The sequence below is a fragment of the Gouania willdenowi genome, chromosome 16 (assembly GCF_900634775.1).
Source record: "Gouania willdenowi chromosome 16, fGouWil2.1, whole genome shotgun sequence".
NCBI classification, from domain to species: Eukaryota; Metazoa; Chordata; class Actinopteri; order Blenniiformes; family Gobiesocidae; genus Gouania; species Gouania willdenowi.
Genome location: NC_041059.1, coordinates 14,093,082 through 14,112,172, shown reverse-complemented (window position 1 = coordinate 14,112,172; position 19,091 = coordinate 14,093,082). Strand labels below are relative to the sequence as shown.

At 39.4% G+C, this 19,091-nt stretch overlaps 1 protein-coding gene across 2 annotated transcripts in view; it reads right to left on the bottom strand.

The window, feature by feature from the left end:
- efna4 (ephrin A4) overlaps positions 1-19,091 on the bottom strand; it is a 48,174-nt gene that overhangs the window by 13,025 nt on the left and 16,058 nt on the right. For both annotated transcript variants that reach the window (XM_028471539.1, XM_028471540.1), the window contains exons 2-3: positions 7,667-7,965; positions 109-177 (exon numbers count right to left, since the gene is read on the bottom strand). In XM_028471539.1, the coding sequence (XP_028327340.1) occupies positions 109-177; positions 7,667-7,965 (368 nt within the window). The remainder of the gene's footprint in view (positions 1-108; positions 178-7,666; positions 7,966-19,091) is intronic.

Sequence of the window (19,091 nt, the reverse complement as noted above, 5' to 3'; positions counted from 1 at the left end):
TAAATCTGTTGCATTACAGCTCTGATAGTAGAGAGCACACAAAAAGAGTCCTCTGGTACATAGAAGAAGGATAAAAGAGAGAGGAGATAAAAGGAGGGGTGTACTCACTAGGCTCACAGCACACTGTGACACGCAACTTCATACATGGCAGAGGGGGACCTTCATCTGTGGGTAGAGCTGAAAAAACGAAGCAAAAAAAAAGAAGATAGCATTAACAGTCTGTAAATGTGTTCAAATCAGCAAACATGGTTGAAAAGGCTAACGTGACGAAGAAAGAAAAGAGATGTTGATGGAGAACTGAATCTGATCAAAGGGCTGCAGCTTCTCATTAGATTATCCACAAAAAAATAGCACTGTGTTTAAATAACTTGACCACATTAACAGACAATCGGATCTCCAACTATTTCAATGTGACAATGACAGTCCAGGGTTTTATTTTTTAATGTATATTTATGTATTCAAATTGGCGTTCACCATTTCAACTTCTATGGTGCGGCAAAGACTAACACACAGCCATGCAAAGCTATCGGATCTATTTGTGTTTCTCGTTGTAATTTTAACACTGTAATCTGCACGTTTCTTATCGAATAACTTGGTTTGCTTGGAAAAATCAGAGAAAAAATATCACCAAAAAAAAAACTCTATCTACAAAAACATAAAATTAACACAAGTGATTTGTAAAATTGCCTTTTTGTACCGTAGTCGTCACCAAATTTAGCCAGATCGCTTTTTGCCTTGTTCTAATTGATATTGTAGGCAAGACAAGGCAAATTTACTTGTATAGTGCATTTCATACACAGGGCAACTGCTTTACATGACAACAGAAAACATTCAACAGCTTAAAAATCCATAAGAACATTAAGATCAGCAGCAAAAACATTTAAAATCATCAATAAAAACATTTAAAACTAGCAGCAAACACATGACATCAACAACATGACCAAAAACCTCCCTCTCAGTGATACACATAGAGAAAAAGAGTGCCTTTAACTTTGATTTCAAAATGTTCACATTGGATGCTGACTTCAGCTCTGCTGGCAGTTTGTTCCACTTCTTTGCAGCATAACAACTAAAAACAGCGTCACCATGTAAGCACCTGTACCAACAATGGAGTCAGTTGCTGCACATTTATGGTTGGCATGCTTTTCCATAAGGTTGATGTTTTTTTTTTCTATTTTCAGGAATAGTGTTTGAACTGTTATACTGTTCTTACTCATTTCATATAACTACAGGGAGAGACTATTAATGACCATACTTACTATTATATATCTCTGAAAGTTAGGCGTTCTTCGGATGAGCAATAAAAATTGTGAAAAAGTTATACATTGCCTCAATTTTTGGTACAGATGTTTAAAATGTCGAATTAGAACGAAGCAAAATGTGATCTGGCAACATTTTGATTAACATTTACTTACAGCATTATATACTCAAAGGTAATATTCTAACATTGCTATATACACACAGTACTTCCTTCTTGCCATCAATCATGCCATCCATCAATCTCATCCCACGGAGGTAACACCCTGAACAAGTTTCCAGATTACCACATAACACAAAGGCATGCACAAGCTGTCAATGAATGACTCCTTTTAAATGGAGACGTTTTGTTTTTTAACTCTAGTACGAAAATGTCAAAAACGCCCCCCTCAAGTTCAAGCCACATCTCTCTGCTGTTTTAATAATGATTGGAGACACTTAATTCCGACACCTCTGACATTAAAAGGCCATTCCTAAAGTAGATTAGAGTTAAATCAAGGTAATCATCTCTTGTTTTTTTTCCCCAATGCACTTAAAAATGACTGCAGACAACAAACATATTTTCAAAAATGCAACTTTATTGCTGTGATTGTCCTCAAGAGTTAAAATGCATAGAACAATCCCAAAATAAAAAGTAAATAAGCTCTGTCATTCAACTATTTCAAGCTTTAACCCAGGTTTAAGCAAAAGTGCAACAGCAACTTCAATTTTCTGATCAAGAAATCAGATAACTACATATTTTATAACATATAACATTACAATTAAAAAATAATAAACTCTTCCTTTAGCATCTCAGCGTAGTGTGAATAAAAACTGAAACATGACTGTAGCACACATATAGCCTATTCAAAGGGTAAACAAATGGAAATAAAGAGGGGGCTGGCTCACATTGCACTACCCACAAGGATGGAACGTGAAAAAGTTAAAAAAAAAAAAAAAAGTGTGGTAAGGAAGAAAATTAAAAAAAAATATATATATATATTTTTTTTTCAAAACTCGAATTTGCAAAATAAAAATTGTTTCTATCTACAAATTTCATAAATCGATTAAATACATTTTTGCCGAGCTCTAATAGATTGTTTGATCAAAGATTTAAGGCAGGCACACACCATGCAATTTTTGGCCCACTTTGAGCAGGTTTTTGACTTGTGTCTCTATTTTTGGGATCGGGCCGAGTCTCTGCTAAATCGCATGTCATGCATCGTGTAGTATACATGGGGTCACGAGAAGTGATTAACGCCTCATGACCAGCGACCAATCAGCAATTGTATGGTTGTAAGAAAATCAAACATGTTTGAAATGCAGTCGCTCCTTGTGAGGGTATCGCACTGTTAAAGCAGTGCCACGGACCGGCCTACCTCTAACTCTCACACTGCGCACACGCAAACACCGTAGGTCCACTGTAGGATTGACGGACCGTACTGTCCAGTCAGTTCCTGGTCCATCACAATGCTACCGCCTTTTCTTTTTGAAGCTTTTTTTGCTGAGATTTGCGTGTCTCTACACTTCGGGTTCTTCTTCTTCTGTTTGAATGGCAACGCTTCATCTTCTTCTAATTTGTACGTTACATTTCCGGAAACAAGACGCCAACGTGTCGTGTATGGACGTATAGTGTGAGCAGTCAGATCGTGTCAGTGTCGGGCCGTACAGTGTGAGAACATGAATCGCACAGTTTGAGCTGGAGCTGAGTACAAAGATTGAAAACATTGCACAATGTACCCCAGCTTTTAGTCTAAAGCATAAACATTGATATCGATTGCCATTTTGCCTTCCGCTTTTATTTTTTTGTTATAACGTCACATGTTGGTGAGAAAAATAGTTTTTCAAAGAATGTTTTTCATGTAACAGTCAGGCAGTAAAATTCTGAAAATGTATCAATATTGTGTTTTTATTCTTTAATGTGAAAAAAAACCCCAGATTATTGTCTGATATCAATCGCAGGCGTCTAAATTGTATCAAATCGAAATCAGGCTTTGTGACATCTGCAAATATCGAATCGCTCCGATAATCGTTATCGTATCGTATCGGAATGAAACAGGTGATTTACACCCTTGGTATCTATCCCTCCCTAGCAGAATGAGTGGCCAGTTCAATAAATAGTGTCTAACATACAACTATGCTCTTTACCCATCTGGAAAAAATAGAAACATTTATTTAAAATAAATAAATCCAACACACACAGTACATAGTGATAACTTTAAAAATGCTGACGATGAGCCAGCAGAACCTGATACTAAGGCAGCCAAAGGATTTCACAGGCAATTTAATCAATTATCCTCAAGTCAGGATTTCTTACCCTGACAACAAAGCTCTCTTTACCACTAACTTATTCCAGTACATGCTACGACATGTCAAGGTTTAGTAGAAGAAGTATCCAAACACTTACATCATCTCCATCGTGATTTGCTGTGAATATTTTAGCGTTTCAGTTTACTGAAGCTTTCAATAAAAACAGGGCCTGTGCTGTGTGCAACTTTAAACCAAACCTGTCTTCACTATTGTGGTAAATAATGTACACCGCTGAAGCAGTGCATCACAATGCAGTTGCATGCAATCATGCATTCATTCAAGTGACAGGACGTAATTGATTACAACCGTCAGCACGAAACATCTCATTTAAATGAAGTCATACGCTGCAGCTGACCTGTGTCCAACAGCACCAACATATGATGCAGTATATAAAAGCATGTTCATGAACACCTGATAACACACATGGGGCGATAAGCTCCACTGCGGGGGATTCAAACCAACAAGCTTATACACATATAACCAGACTGGTGTAAAGAGTACTGATACAGTATATCCTATTCAGGTAGAAGGGTAACCCTTCCTTCATTAGTTACTTTCACCCCCCGAACGTTTATTTTTGGTAATAAATAATATTGAACGGGCCACTCAATATTATTATTTATAAATTAAGTATAAACTTAAAAAGAAAGAGACCAAATCCTAATTCATTTACCACAAAGGCATCTGTATAAAATAAAAGGTTTGTTAAAATGTACAATTCTTTTAAAGAAAGAAAATAACACTAATGAATTTTTTTGTAGTTTCACATTGTCCGTTGATCATTTTCAAACAAAACAATAATCATTTACTCAGTAACGGTTGGGTGTAGAAATGTAACGAATTAATTTACTTCTTTTAAAACATACTTAAGTACAATTAAAATTACTGAATGAAAAAACGTACAAGTACCCATAAAGGCAACTCAATGACAGTAAGGTAAGTACTTAATCCATTAGTTTCACTTCTGCATATAACTGGGTTTCATTTTTTTGTTTATTGGAAAAATAGTCTTTCAAACTGTGTGTGTGCGTGTGTGCGTGTGTGTGTCATAATCTATTTACCTCGCAGTTAACTTTAAATTCTTATAGAACAGAGAGAATGCTAATTATCTTATCTCAAACTTCTAGAAAAACATTCTCTCTGAGAGAATGTCAAGGTGTTTCCTGTTTGTGTCTATCCAGACAGTGGGTGAGGGTCAGTGAGCCCGCCAACAGACAGTGGAATGTCAGTGGTGGTAGTTAATGGGAGAGACGAGCTGGGTCCAGTTCACACTAAAGCTAACTAATGCCATTAGCGTTTCTAATACTATTGTATTGTTCGCACAGGCTAATGCCATTATGGGTCTCTGGTGCTGCAGGCCATTCAGTCCACTGGCCCTGGAGCCAGACATTTGGACCAACTTTACGCCTTATCTTTGATGTGGACAAAACACACAGGGTCGCTCTGAGCCCAGAGGAGGAGGAGGGGGGGGGACCTATTGTTGTGTCCCTGTGAACTGGCATGAGCGACAACAATAGCTTAGTGTAGATGTGTGTGCGTGTGTGAGTGTGTGACTTTGTGAAACTGTTCTCTCATGTCCACACAATGCTTCATTGTCCCTCCATCCCTAACAGTAATTTATGTTAAGATTCTTTCTTTTTCTTCATTTTGCTTTTGTCGTTATTGCTTTTCTCTCCATTGTGGATCTCAGTCGTCCATTCCCCCCCCCCATCAGACTGTCCATCTTTAGTTCCTGCCCTCCTCGTCTCACCTCACCGTTCTATGCTTCTCCACTTCTGCCTGTCTATTCTCCTTCTCAATTACTGTATTGATCACGATCTGCTGTTACTTTAACCATTTTCTGTACCTTTCATGTTGTGCATTCACATGATTGTTTTACAATTGTCTCATCTCGAGCTCAGTCCGTAGAGACATGGGTTGGCGGACCAAAATACGGAAGTTGTTCTGGTAGCTGGAGAGGTGCCAGGGCACGTCTTGAGCACTGCCCAGCTGCCCTTGAGCAAGGCACCAAACCCCAACACTGCTCTGGTGCGCTCCCTTCATTGTAAAAGCAGCCCGATCTCTCTATTAAAGGTGCAGTCTGCAACTCTTATAAAAGTGACTTTTTTGTCATATTTGCTAAAGCTGTCACTATGTAAGGACAGCTTTACATCAAACTACTAGATGTGAAAAAAACAGACTCATTAAGCCCCTCCTGCTGCTCCTGCAGCCTTTGGCAGATTGCCAGAATGCACCGCAACCGAGCAAAAAGAACCAATCAGAGACAGGATTGTGTTTGATGGGCTGCCTGACAGCTGTTGCTGTCTTTTTTATAGTGTATGGTCTGGAGGAGTAGAAGATGGAATTGGCGACTTTTCTGCTTGAAAGGTAATTACTGCTGCTTGATTTGCATTATGTTTGATTTGTAATTATTACACTAGAACTCTGTGGTGCATGTGTTGTTCATGTGCGCGCAGCAGCTTCCGTGTGGGCTGCTGTAAGTGACACTGAGTTGTTGCTGCTGCTGAGGTGTGTGCATATAGAGAGAGAGAAGCGCTGCAGTATTGTGCTTTTAACAGAGCATGTTATATTACTGTGATGTTTCTGTCTGGCTAACGTTAGCTTGTTTGCTCCTCTGAGGGAGGGACTTTGGAAAGTTTGGAGGCAGGGCAAGAGAGCTGCGGGGAGGGAGGAAGAGAGAGGGATCTGAGAGTTGCGGACTGCACCTTTATTGCATGTCCACAGGTCCCGTTTGTGCATATGAGTGATTTGGGCCTCTGTGTGTGAGAAGCTTTTCCCTAAAATAACAGAGTGCAATGTAATTTCCCTTCAGTTATTAATAAAAGTATTTCGAATTGTAAAAAAAATCTAAATCTCTTCCTTCTCTTGGACTTAACACATAAGTTGTCCAAACTGATAATGAACTTGATTGCATTAGACTTTTAAAAACTATTGTGGACAATGTTATTTTGGCTTCAACTTCGGGGTGGATCATCTTAACCATTGGTCCTCCTAGTTGTCAATCATTCTGATGATATGTTTATGTAAGGACGTCGTACGTGCTCGTGCTTGGTGCGTATCGGGTCCTTTGAAAATGGATTTTCACTTACTGGTGGCAAGTCTGACATAGTGGGAAAATTGCAAATCCTCTTTTGGAAGGTAAGCATGTATGAGCGATGCCGACTCCGTCTTGTAAACAGAGCTGTGCACGAGGAAAACTGGACTCGTGCACGCTCTCTCGCACACGTAGGCGTTCCCTTTTTGAGCAGGTAGAGTTTTGCCCATGTGTAGGGGGCATTTCTTTTCTAAACTTCGGGAAAATCATGCTCTGTTCTTTACGACTACTAAGCCCTTGTTTCTCAGGGGTACGTGATGGCACTACAGGGAGTACAAATATGGGGTTTATATCATGTTTATTTTAGTTAAAAATGATAATCAAAAAGTTCTTGATTAGAACATGAACTGAAAATACAAGAGGTGTGGTGGGAGATGACTGGAAACGATAAAAACTATAGGAATAAATCTATTCAGGAGGCACTAAATACTGTTTCATTCCTCTTAGTAACAAAATGACAGTTATTAAAATGTGTGTTAACGCTCATTCATTCCATAATTACGCTCTATAATTGTTTTTTCATAGAATTCTGAGCAAAATGTTGTAATCGGACTAAAGGGGGTACAGTACTTGGATTCAGAAGAGACCCACTGTACTAAGTCATCTCTTTACTTTCTACTTTTATTTTCCCTGTGACTAAAGTGAATGAGATGGTTTAATGAAGAAAGCACCGCAACATTCCAGTTGTTATTGCAAAAAACATCAGTGTGCTGAATTATATGTTGCCTAAACTTTGCTTCCTAAAATTAAACACAGCCACTTTTTAATTTTCAAAATGAATTTTTTTTGGGTTTCACAGACTCAGCTTGTAATCTAGCATCAAACACATTATTTCACTGTACGGTACAATAATACCAATCTTATGATGGTTAGCTAAAGTGTAATGAATAAAAAACTGTAATTTGTATTTCAATCCACTTTACACTCCCTGAATACCAGTGGTTTAGACTCTGAGACAAACATTAGTCGACTTCTGGTGAAAGACATAAAAAACTACTTTCAGGATGCATGAGAAACTCTACTCACAGCTGTAGTAGTAATGTTTTCCTGGCAGAAACTCAAACCCCAGTGAGAAGGGTGTGAACCTTTGGATCTTTTCAGAGAAGCGCACTGGTCCAAACGGAGCAAATGGACTGTTGCACTCCCACCTCTTGATGGCCCCCCTGGTCTCCTTACAGCCTTGGAAATTCTTCTCTCCAATCAAGTAGAGAGCCAGTGACTCTGGTTGCCTGCCACCCAGGGTCTCCTTGCTGGGGTAGTGGGGGCAATAAATGTCCAAGTAATCATTAAGATTCATCTGGATGGACAGATCTCCTTGTGCTAACCTGGAAAGAAGAAAAAATAGCTTTTAGATTTTTTTTACAGATTGATGCGCAATATGAGGTCATACAAAAGAAGAAGACAATAATTGATGGTTCATTAGCCCTAGGCATATTAATATGAGGCTTTTCACTGTCATGGATTTAGTTTTATTGCAATAATGTGTGGGTTTTGGCTACATTTGGGCAACAATAAGCAAGTGGGTAATAAAAATATTGGTACTGGACTACAGGTTCTATACCCAATAGAAAAGTTAAAAAAAACCTGACAGAGTTGGGTTGGTTTGTGCTATAAATGGTAAATGGACTTTACAACGCTTGGGACTAATGGTGTCCTGATTTGATGTTGGAATTGGATATGGGTCCGATAGAAAAAAAACCAAGTTATATATAAGCAATCAATTCCAGATTAATTTATATTTCCTTTATTGTATTTAATTGTTGAGTGTTCTTATATTTAAGGGTAAAATTAATGTCACCCATTGGTTAATAATAAGTCTGATGCGTGAAAGAACGACCCCAGTCTTTTCCACACAATGAGACATACCATTTGTTGGGTAATTCAGTGCTTTATTATGTATCGGGATCGGTATCGGTCAATAAGAAACACCAGATATTGGTATCGGTGGTGAAAAAAAGCGGATCGGTGCTTCCCTAGTTTTTTTTTTCTCATACCTACTGTTACTGACTCATGTTCATTTTGAATAATATCACTTGATCAAACCCATTCCACTCCACCAAATAAGTATTAAAAGTATGTATGATCTGTGTTGATATTGTCTTGGAGTGATATGGAATATGGATATTGGACTCATATTGGAAATAAAAAGTTGTATTGGGACACACCTACTTGATACCACACATGTAGTCTTAAAGCGCTCTACACTGATAGTCGCATTCATGAGTTGAGGAGCAACTTGTTGTTCTTGCTCAAAGACACTTAGGCACGTGTACAGGAATAGCCTGGGATTGAACCACCAACTTTTGGATTTGAAGCCGACAAACTCCACCAACGGAGCCAATGTCTTCACTACCACACACCACTTTGCTGCCAAATAAAAAAAAAAATCATATTAAATGTATTACATGTGGAATTTCAGCTTTTATTACAGAAGCAAAAGTTTAACATGAACTCATGTTGACTATTGTAAAATGGGAACAATCTGTAATACTGATTATCTGGAACAAGACGGATGAGCTATCAATACAACAAGGAACAATACGGTGGGTAATAAAATAAACTACTGTCGGTCTTTAATATTGTTTGGAGTTTTAGACATCACAATGGTACAACTCAATTTTACTTCCAGACCAACAAGGGAGAGCAGCTAAGTGTCAGAGAGAGAGAGCAACAATTCCTCATATGCTAATTAACACTTCTGAGGGGAGTTCGGAGTAAAATAAAGTCGACTACCTCAGCTTTTCACTCCCTCACTGCACAGCAGAGACCCAAACAAGTGTGTGTGTGTGTGTGTGTGTTTGTGTGTAAACCTAGGCAGACGTGCATGTGCATGAGTAACCATGTCCGTCAGGGTTGGCTGGCTTTTGGCACAACAACAACCCCGGACAAGACAGCATCATTAGAAGAGAGAAGATGCATAATGTCTTTGAGCCTGAGGACGGTGCCTGTCTGCTAAAGTTTAAAGACTAACATGTGTACAAACTGATGGAGTGCAATCCCAAGAATTCCCAATACAAAATTAGTGAGTAAAGAAAAGCACATGTGTGAAAGTTGAAGAGAAAGAAAGAGAAGGGTTGAAAAGAGTTGGAGTAGTGATGGACAGGAGAAATGTTGGATAACCGGGCGGGAAAAAAGTGGAAAAAGGACTAACCAAAGTAAAGTGTTTTAATTAGCGACCTTAGAAAGCCTGAGTGCAGACACTGAGAAGAAGTGAACTTTAATTGGTCTACTCTTTGCATGGAGCGGAGACAGAAAAAAATCACAACGGGTAGAATGTGGCTTGTGCAGAAGGTTCACGTTCATCAGGAGGAGTCTTTATAGAAGGGTGACAGAGCGGAGGAGAGAGGAAGGGAGTGCTGAGAGTCAGTGAGGGGGAACATAGGAGGGAAAAACAGTGGTTATGGGTGCTGATGGTTGGTGGGGTGCAGCACTCAGGAGGAGGAGGATGGGGACGGGGATGATGGGAAAGCCAAAGAATAGCTACAGAAACATGGATAAATATTAATAAGAATGGGAGTGAAACCGTGTGAGGTGATGGGAACCCGGAGGCAGACGTGGTCCAGCTAATGGTCACTGTTGTCAAAGATGGATGGAGCAATAGGTGGAGACGAGAACTATACAGTGTTGGAGAGAAGAGAACATAAACTGAAGAAGGTACAGACAGAAACACTCAGAGGTGTAAAGAGTACTGATAGATCCTACTCAAGTAGAAGTACTGTTAGTTGATTGAAATTGTACTCAAATACAAGTACAAGTAAGTCATACATAAAATACTCAAGTACAAGTAAAAAGTAGCTCAATTCAATTGTACTCAAAGTAAAAATACTTTCACCCCCAATGTTTATTTTTCGGTAATAAATCTTGGTATGGTTCCCTTGCATACAGTAAAATATCTCATGAATAAACTTAAAAAGATAGAGACAAAATCTTGCACAATTGGAACTTCATTTATTTTCCACAAAGGCATCTGTAGAAAATAAAAGGTTTGGTAAAATGTACAATTCTTTATTTAATAAAATAACATCAATTAATTCAATTCAAACTAAAAAATCATTATCAGGCTCTGAGTATAGCTATATGTATGAACTCTAAAACTGACAAAACAACCTCCATTCAATGCTGTTTTGGCGCCGTGTATTTCGTTTAATCTGATTGGTCGGCTATGATGTGATGATTGTTCTTTTTTTTTTTTTTTATTTTAAGCCAAAAATAATTATTTACTTAGTAATGGTTTGATGTAGTAAAGGAATTAATTACTTTACTTGTGTCAAAATGTACTTAAAGTCCGTGTAAAGCAAACACATTAAATAGGTCATAAATGCATTTCCTTAAAACATGTAAAAAGCCATTCATCCATTTAGAATTTAATTTTAATTTCTGTGTTCAGGATTTAATGGTCAGAAATCATAGCCGCGTTACGTAGCAGAGCCATCATTAGCATAAACCCGACCCTGCTGCTGAAGCATTTAAATACATTCAACACATTGGCTTTGGTGGTTTTCTGATAGTTTGCAGCTAGTTAACCAGTCAACCAGTCAGCTAACCAGTCATGTCTCCTTCACGTCGCTCATGCATCTTTCCTGGATGCCACAGTGTGCACGGAGGCGGAGCATGGGTCGTGGTTCCAGCGCCTCTTACTGACACGCCTCCAACGTTTTAGAGCAGAGAGAAGTGCTTGTTTTTTTATTAATGACTTTGAGACCTAACTTTAAATACTTAGTGATTTTTTTCATCTTTTAAATTTGGCTCATGTGGTCGATGACATGTTTCTGTGGTGTGACAAACTCATAACACAAATTTATTTCTGCTTCACACAAACTTATACCCAATAAAAGCAACTCAATTACAGTAACGTGAGCACTTCTCTGGAAACACTGAGATGATCCAGCAAAGTGTGTGTGTGTGTGTGTGTGTGTGTGTGTGTGTGTTATGATAGGATGATACAAAGCCATTTTAGCTACTGAAAAAAAAAAGTCGGTGATCGATCAGGATCACATGCTCAAGACGCGAGCACACACGCACACGCACACAGAGTCAATAACCTCTTTTTTTTTTAATTGTGTGCATTGTCCAATAGCTCCATTATCTGTGTGCACTAATTACAGCCAAACACAAGCTGCTGATGTCAAGCTACAAGAAAGTACACGCACATAATACACACACACACTCACCATGATGTTTACATTATACACTTGCCGTAGAAGTTTCAAAGACCCCTCTGTGGCAGAAAGATGTTTACCTAGGTGCACAAGCTGTTGGAGCGTGTGCAGGCGTAGGCGTCTATGAGCATGTAATAACAGACGTGTGCTGTGTCAACATACCGCGCCCCCCCCCCCCCCCCCTCCCCCCCCACCCCACGCGTCATTCACCTGAGGCTTCTTGTTCTCTGCTCCGGCCATGTTCTCCCCACCCTGATTCCACCTGCATTCCTGCACAAACCTCTGTCTTTGACTTTATCTTCTGCCTCGTTTTTGGATGAAATGCACTTATTCCCCGTCTAAAGCTTCAGAGACCACTTTTTCCTTTCTTCTCACTCTATTTCTGCCTCTCTTTTTTAATGCCACCTCCCTACCTGCCGCAAGCCTCCAACACAAGCCTACGCCATTTGCACGGCAGCAATTACAGAGTCTGTGTGCTGTGCCGATGTCAAACTGTCAGCCTCTTCCCTTGCTTGCAACCCCACCCCCTCCCCCTCCCTGGCCCTGGTAGGTTTGGGTACTTCCTAATTACACTCGGCATCATTCTCTCCTTGCCATCCACTGCGCGGTAGAATAATGACAGCACAGAGCATCATGGGAGCGCTGAAGAGCTGTGGATGTATTGGGGAACAGGGAACAGAAGCAGCCTATCGGCAGGAGTGCTCTCATGGAGGAGAAATGATTGGCTGGAGAGAGAGGGCTAATCCACAGAGCAACACACACACGCACACAGGAATAGGAATATTCCTACTGTGTACTGCATGTTCACACACACATGAGAGTCCTTTAAGAGAACAAAATATGATTCATTGCGTAGGCTGATCAATCAATGACAGATTTCTGAGTCCTGCTGTAATAGTCTAACATAGTCCAAGTTGCATACTGGGCTCTTCAACTGGAAAATGAAAGGTACAAACAGCTATCCTTTAAATCAGGGATGGGCAACTCTTCGGAGGCCACAAAAATGTGATGGTATATGATCCAAGGGCCAAATGATTAACATTCATGTCAGCATTCAGAATAATGATCAATCTGAGCATTAACGCGTATACTTTTTTCTGTTGCCTTTGAGATTTTGTCAGTTTTTAGTCATTATGTGTGTTTTTTGTAATTTTTTGTGTTCTTGTTGTATTTTTCTGTCATTTTCTGCAATTTTGTTGTCAATTTGTGTGTTTTTGTGGTCACTTTCTGTATTTTTGTTGTTTTTTCTTTATTTTCCGGTCATTTTGTTGACAGTTTGTGTGTCTTTTGAGCTATTCTGTCATATGTTGATGTTTTTATTTGTTTAAGTGGTTGCTGTGTCTGTCTTTGCTGTGTTTTATGAGTCAATTTGTGTATTTATGGAATGTTTTTTGTGTTTTTGTGCATTTTGCTGTCGTTTCGTGTGTTTTGGGAGTTATTTTGTGTATTATGTTGGGCTTTATATTCATTCCATTTTCTTGAATTACAATTTTTAGGGATTTGCTTTGGGGGCCACAAAAAAATTTGACTGAGGGCCACATGTGGCTCCCAGGCCGCCTGTTGCCCATGTCTGCTTTAAACAATTCCAGGAAATCGCAATTAAAATTCAATAAATGAGCATGGATGATATCCCGCAGCTGTGCCCATGTAACTGGTGCACATACAGTGTGTGTGTGTGTAATGAAAACACACAGAGCAGACTTAGGCAGGGACCTTTGATCCTTTAATATGAGAGAATAATTAAAGAAGCAACAATCTTGAAGCAGAGCTTTGGGAATACAGAACAGACCCTCGATCCTGTACCACCTTAACAGGCCATGCATCATGAATACAATGTAACACTTTACGAGAACACAGCACACCAATACTGGGGATAAAATGTTTCTACTGCAATATAAAAACTAAATGAACATCAACAACATGGATGCACCATTTTGAATTTGTGTGGGGGGTGTAGTGTAATTTTGTTTTAACAACACTCGTGGCTGATATGGCAAAACTAATAAACTGACAGTAAAAATCCTATTGGTTCCTGACGATGGGAGGCAATAAATACCGGGTGAGTCACTGTACTTCTGTGTCAAACAGGTAACTAATTACTCTGGGTTCAGAGCTAATTGAGCCCTGTGTGCTAAACCCTCACTGTGTAGGGTGTAGCACTAAAACGAAAATTTCTATAGTGGGCGCTTTAGTATAATTCTACCGAGGTTGTCACGCAGTTAGCAACATTATCTCTGAACAAACCGCTCTCCCTTAGCTGAGTTAGCGTGTTCTCACTCGGCAGGGGTCAATGGTGGAGAAGTGGATATCAGGCTGGAAGGCGGTGAACTCTGGAGCAGATTTAGTGTTTGACGTGAGGCCTTTTTCAAGGATAGATTGTAATTACATTAGTTTGTTCATTATTTTTATATTCCGATTGAGTTGTTCCTTGTTTCCTTTCAAATATCTCACAAACCCATTATCGCTTGTTGGATCACATCGTAAACTCAGTGTATCATCCCGCACCTATTAAAGCGTAGAGTCTATCAATGAAGAACAAAGGAGCATTGGTGGAGTGGTGATTATCAAGCGAAATTAGCGACAAACAATACTTAAGGTCGAGACAACTGTACCTGATGATAGATATTACGGTTTAAATTCCCTGGCAACAATATTCTATTAGTCTGACAATGTTGGAATAAATACAGTTGTTGCTACTTTGAAGAATCACGACATTCCTCTGCAGCACTTTCAGTCAGTTAGAAAGCTTAAAACCAACATCGTGCGTGTGGCAGGATGCTTGTAGTGGAAGGAGAGTCAAAACAAAGGAATACTTCCCATGAGAAAAAAGAAAAAAAAAAGAAGGGAAGCTAAACAAAGCAGTATCGACCGTGGGTAGCAACAGTGTAGAGTTGAGAAACATTGAGGGGAACTATAAGTGATTACAAATAAGAGAAGACTTGTGCTGTGAAGAAAAAGTGGGAATGAGGGTTTTTTCTTCTCAAGATCTTAAAAGTCTCACAGACCCCTTATTTCTCTGCTAATTTCAATAAGCTAAAATAAAAGTAGAATCTCACAACCATGAGTTAGAGCAGTGGTTCTCAAACTTGTTTGGCTCAAGTACAGTACCCCAGTACCTCAGAATACTATAAAAAAATATGCATCATGATAAAATGAAGGAGTGATAACACACATTTTAAAGAATGTCATTATAAATTAGTATTTAGTACAGAGTTTTTCAACCTTGGGGTTGTGACCCCATGTGGGGTCGCCTAAAATGTCTAGTAATTAAGAATAATGATAAAAAAATAAAATAAAAGTTCATTTTTTTATCTTTTTAATGATTATTCTTTTTCAAATATAAACATCACACACAATACTAAACAACCATATTCTATATACTGACCACTGATTTAGTGCCTCTTGAAGGGATTTATTTCTGTAGTTTTTTATCATTTCCAGGAATCTCCCGCCTTTTGTGAGACCAACACTGACCTTTGTATTTTCAGTTCAAGTTCTAATCAAAATGTCAGTTTCATCATCAATATTATGATCATCAATTTTAACTAAAAATAAACATGATAAAACCCCATATTTTTTAATGCTTCCAATTTCTCTCTCTCAAGTACCCCCTGTAGTGCCATTGTGATTTGAGAGTTAGAGAACAGAACCACAAGAACATCATTTCATGTCCTTTAACTTTCCAAGGCTCAGGTCCTCGTGCATTTTTTTTCGTCTTACCATCTACAGTATCTCTGCATACTTATAGAATAGAAGAGAAGAGATTTAGGACAACCTCGCTGTGCCCCACTCCACACCCACATTAAGCCGCGCTATGTCCACAGCCAAAACATCAGTGTTGTGTCTAACCTGGTGCTTACTTCCCACAACGTGCACAAATAAGGATGTTACCCCCTACTTCTGACCATCTGGGTCCCCCCCACCACCCGGACAGCCCAGCTGGCTGAAATATCTTACACCAAAGCTCCCGCAGCAGCTTGATACCCTCTCAGACACTGTCATTAGAGAGTTTCAACGTCATCGAACTCTAAATAAAGACGACAATCAACAACGGCCATAAGAGGAACATGCGGTTGTGCTTATCTACGTCTTCCTGTTTGGTATGCCCGTCCATGAGCAGAGACGTGTGTGTGTGTGTGCGTGTCTGCATGTATCCCTCTCAAGGTCAGACAGAAAAGCATCTTTCATCTACATGAGACCTTTTACTTCCTTTTCTATGACTCCTAATGACCAAATGAGGAATGCATGAGGAATTTCCTGCAGTCTTTTCCAGTCTTTTCTTTACATGCACTCACTTTCATCAATATGCATTAGGATCTGGAAGGCTCACCACCTCGGCTAACAAATTTCCTCAGGGAACATCTGTACCATCATTGATACCAAACATCTTTTCCCTGTTAAATACTGGATGATTACACAATACACTGCATTACATGTAAGAATGGGAATCTGCTGCAGAAGCAATGGTCACTAAGGCTCTGTTGGCCGTCTGTGTATATAAAATCAGGTGATTGCACTTTCTTGCCCTGAAGGCTCCATTAAATAACCCGAAGGCACAAAGAATACACACAGACGCACACACAGCTTCACTCCAATACGATTCTTATCCACACACAAAGACAAAGCTATTTTCTGCCTGTTATGAAGCAGGTAGTCGTCAGTATTCGTGTCCTTTCTTTTGGACTCGGCAGCAAAAGAGGATCTAAACCTATGACCAGCAGAGCTGAAGAGAATTGCGCAATTCAAGTCCACAGGACCCATCAGTATGGAAACCAATTCATTGGAGCAATTTTGATATGGCTGCAGGTCTGCAGAAACCATCATCTCCCTCTGTGGCGGAGCTCTCTCATGCATAGGCACCGCTCTCCATGTGTGGTCGAGTCTGATCCTAAAATAAGCTTTCCAGTGACTTTTCCGGGAGCTATGAAATTACTATCCACAGCAGAAATGGACAAAAGTCCTGTCTGGCAGTCTGTGACTGGTTTGACCAAAACTGGGGTTGTCAAAATGTTGCCTCACGTATGCCCACCAGCATTGCAGCAACTCTTACCTTTGTTGACATAATTATAGATAATGTGAGGAAATAAAAAAGTTAAAGATCAAGAAATTTGACTATAGTGCAGAAGGAATTAACCAGAATGTGGGGCAAAAGAAATGCACACGGGCAAGTGTGGCGTGCACATTCGGTAAGTGGTTTGCAAAAAGGGGGTATTTAAGGTCAGATGTGCCGTTTCCAAGACAACAATGAAGCTTGAACTGGGATTTTGGCCAAGCCAAAGCTCCACCTATCCATCTATCCTCCATTCAATCCATCTTTTTCCTGCATCCCTTTGTCGGAGAGCCTAAACCTCAGAGTATGGAGTGCTCCTTCAACAGGCTAATTTGAGCTGCAGTGTAAATACAGGGCTGATTTGTTCACGTCCATTGCTCACGTACATAAACTTAGGAATATACGTCAGCAGGGCCTCAATGTTCAGTTTGACAAACAAGAGAGAGCTAGCAATGCACGAGTGACACCTACAATGAGTAATTATAGAAACTCTTGATTTAACTTTTGTTTTTTTTATTGCCAATCAAAGTGAACTGGTCTGAAACGAGAGCAATGTGAATGTCATTTTTTTATGTTTATGCGCAGCTGCTGCTGTTTGAAACTATAGGATTTATAGACCTCCAGAAAGGATAAATACATTTATGATGGAAGACAGTGGGTAAATTATCTCTGATAGCACACCAACACCAAATTATGAAATGAAATTAAACAAATAAAAAATATTATGGCTTTAAAAAAAATGTAACTGATTTTTTTTAACTAGAAAATCCTAAATACATATACTAATAATTATTTCATATATTATTTTAAAAGTTATTATTCATACAAATATCACAATATTTATTGTAATTTTTTTTTTTTATTTAGTATTTTATGCTGGACAGAATGATTATTTCTGTTATTCCCGTATTATTTTTGTAAAGACAACAATGTTACACCATATATTTTTTCCCTCTTAACACGGCATAACAAGAATCTAAAGGATTAGAACAAAAAACAATATGACTTGTTTAGGTGTGATAGAATTAATTCCACTTTACTTAAAATAATTAATTAGCAAATCAGTAGGATGTGAATGGAGATGTTTAACGTCTCTAGTGTTTCATTACTATTATTATTTTGCAAAAATGTCCATTTTGGACAACATTTCTTATATTTTTGCTCCTCATGTCTTATTATTTAATTCAGAGTCTCCACTTAATTTCTAATAATTATACTTATCTGCACTTTACTGTGCCCCTGGTCTTTCCACTCACGTGTGTAGGTGGGTGAGTGGGAAGGTAAAAGCAAACCACTGAAAAAGCACATACACTTGGACACACTGCTAACTACGGTGAAAAGGGCGCCCACAAAGCAAATATACACAGCCAATAAATCAGGCTTGGCTTAAGGAATCTATCATTTACTAAGTAGGTCACACTTCTGATGCTGTACATACTCGTTCTTTGCACAATGCTGATTGTTTTTTTTTGTTTTGTTTTGGGTTTTTTTTGCCATGGTAAAGGTCAGGCCTGGATAGACAACATCAGTTATTTACCTCAGGTGAGCAGCTCTGCTTGCTTCACTCCACTGAGTGTTTGATGAGCTGAACAAGTAGTGAGAAATGGTTCATTGTGTCCAGAAACTTTCCACACTACAGCCAACTGACCTGTGATATTTAGACAAATGTTAGCAGGAGGCGTAGAGGAAAATATCAGGGAGGCGTGTTTCCTGGCTGCTGCCGAATTTATTTAAAAAAACAAAAAACAAACTTCCAATACTTGGTTTTGCTCCTATTTGCAGACTTTCACCTCGTATTCTAAAGGTCACGTTCTATTCCCCTAGTTCGTGTTGTCTGTACCTTCTCATCCTCTCCTCCCTCCATCATTTTGCCCATACTTTGCCCTCCCTTTGCCGCATCTTCGTCTTTTCTCTCTGTTTATCTAAGAACTTTCACGGTCACTGCTTTGGAATCCCAGGAGTCTAAACTGGCCCCTTAGCTCTCCCGCCCTCACGCACAGCCGATCCATGCCCCCCCCTCACTCTCTCTCCATCTCCATCTTTCTCCGTCACAACGGTTAAGATTCATATCGCTCTATGCGTTGAGGGTATGGAAGGTCCCCTTTATTCCCTCTCGAGGCGTCCGGCTTTGTTGTCCTGTTCTAGTCACGCAACAGCCACCAGCCCCCCCCCCACTCCCCCCTTTATACACACAGCTTCCCTCCAGAGGTAGTGGAGCACGGGGACGTCTAACGCTATATTA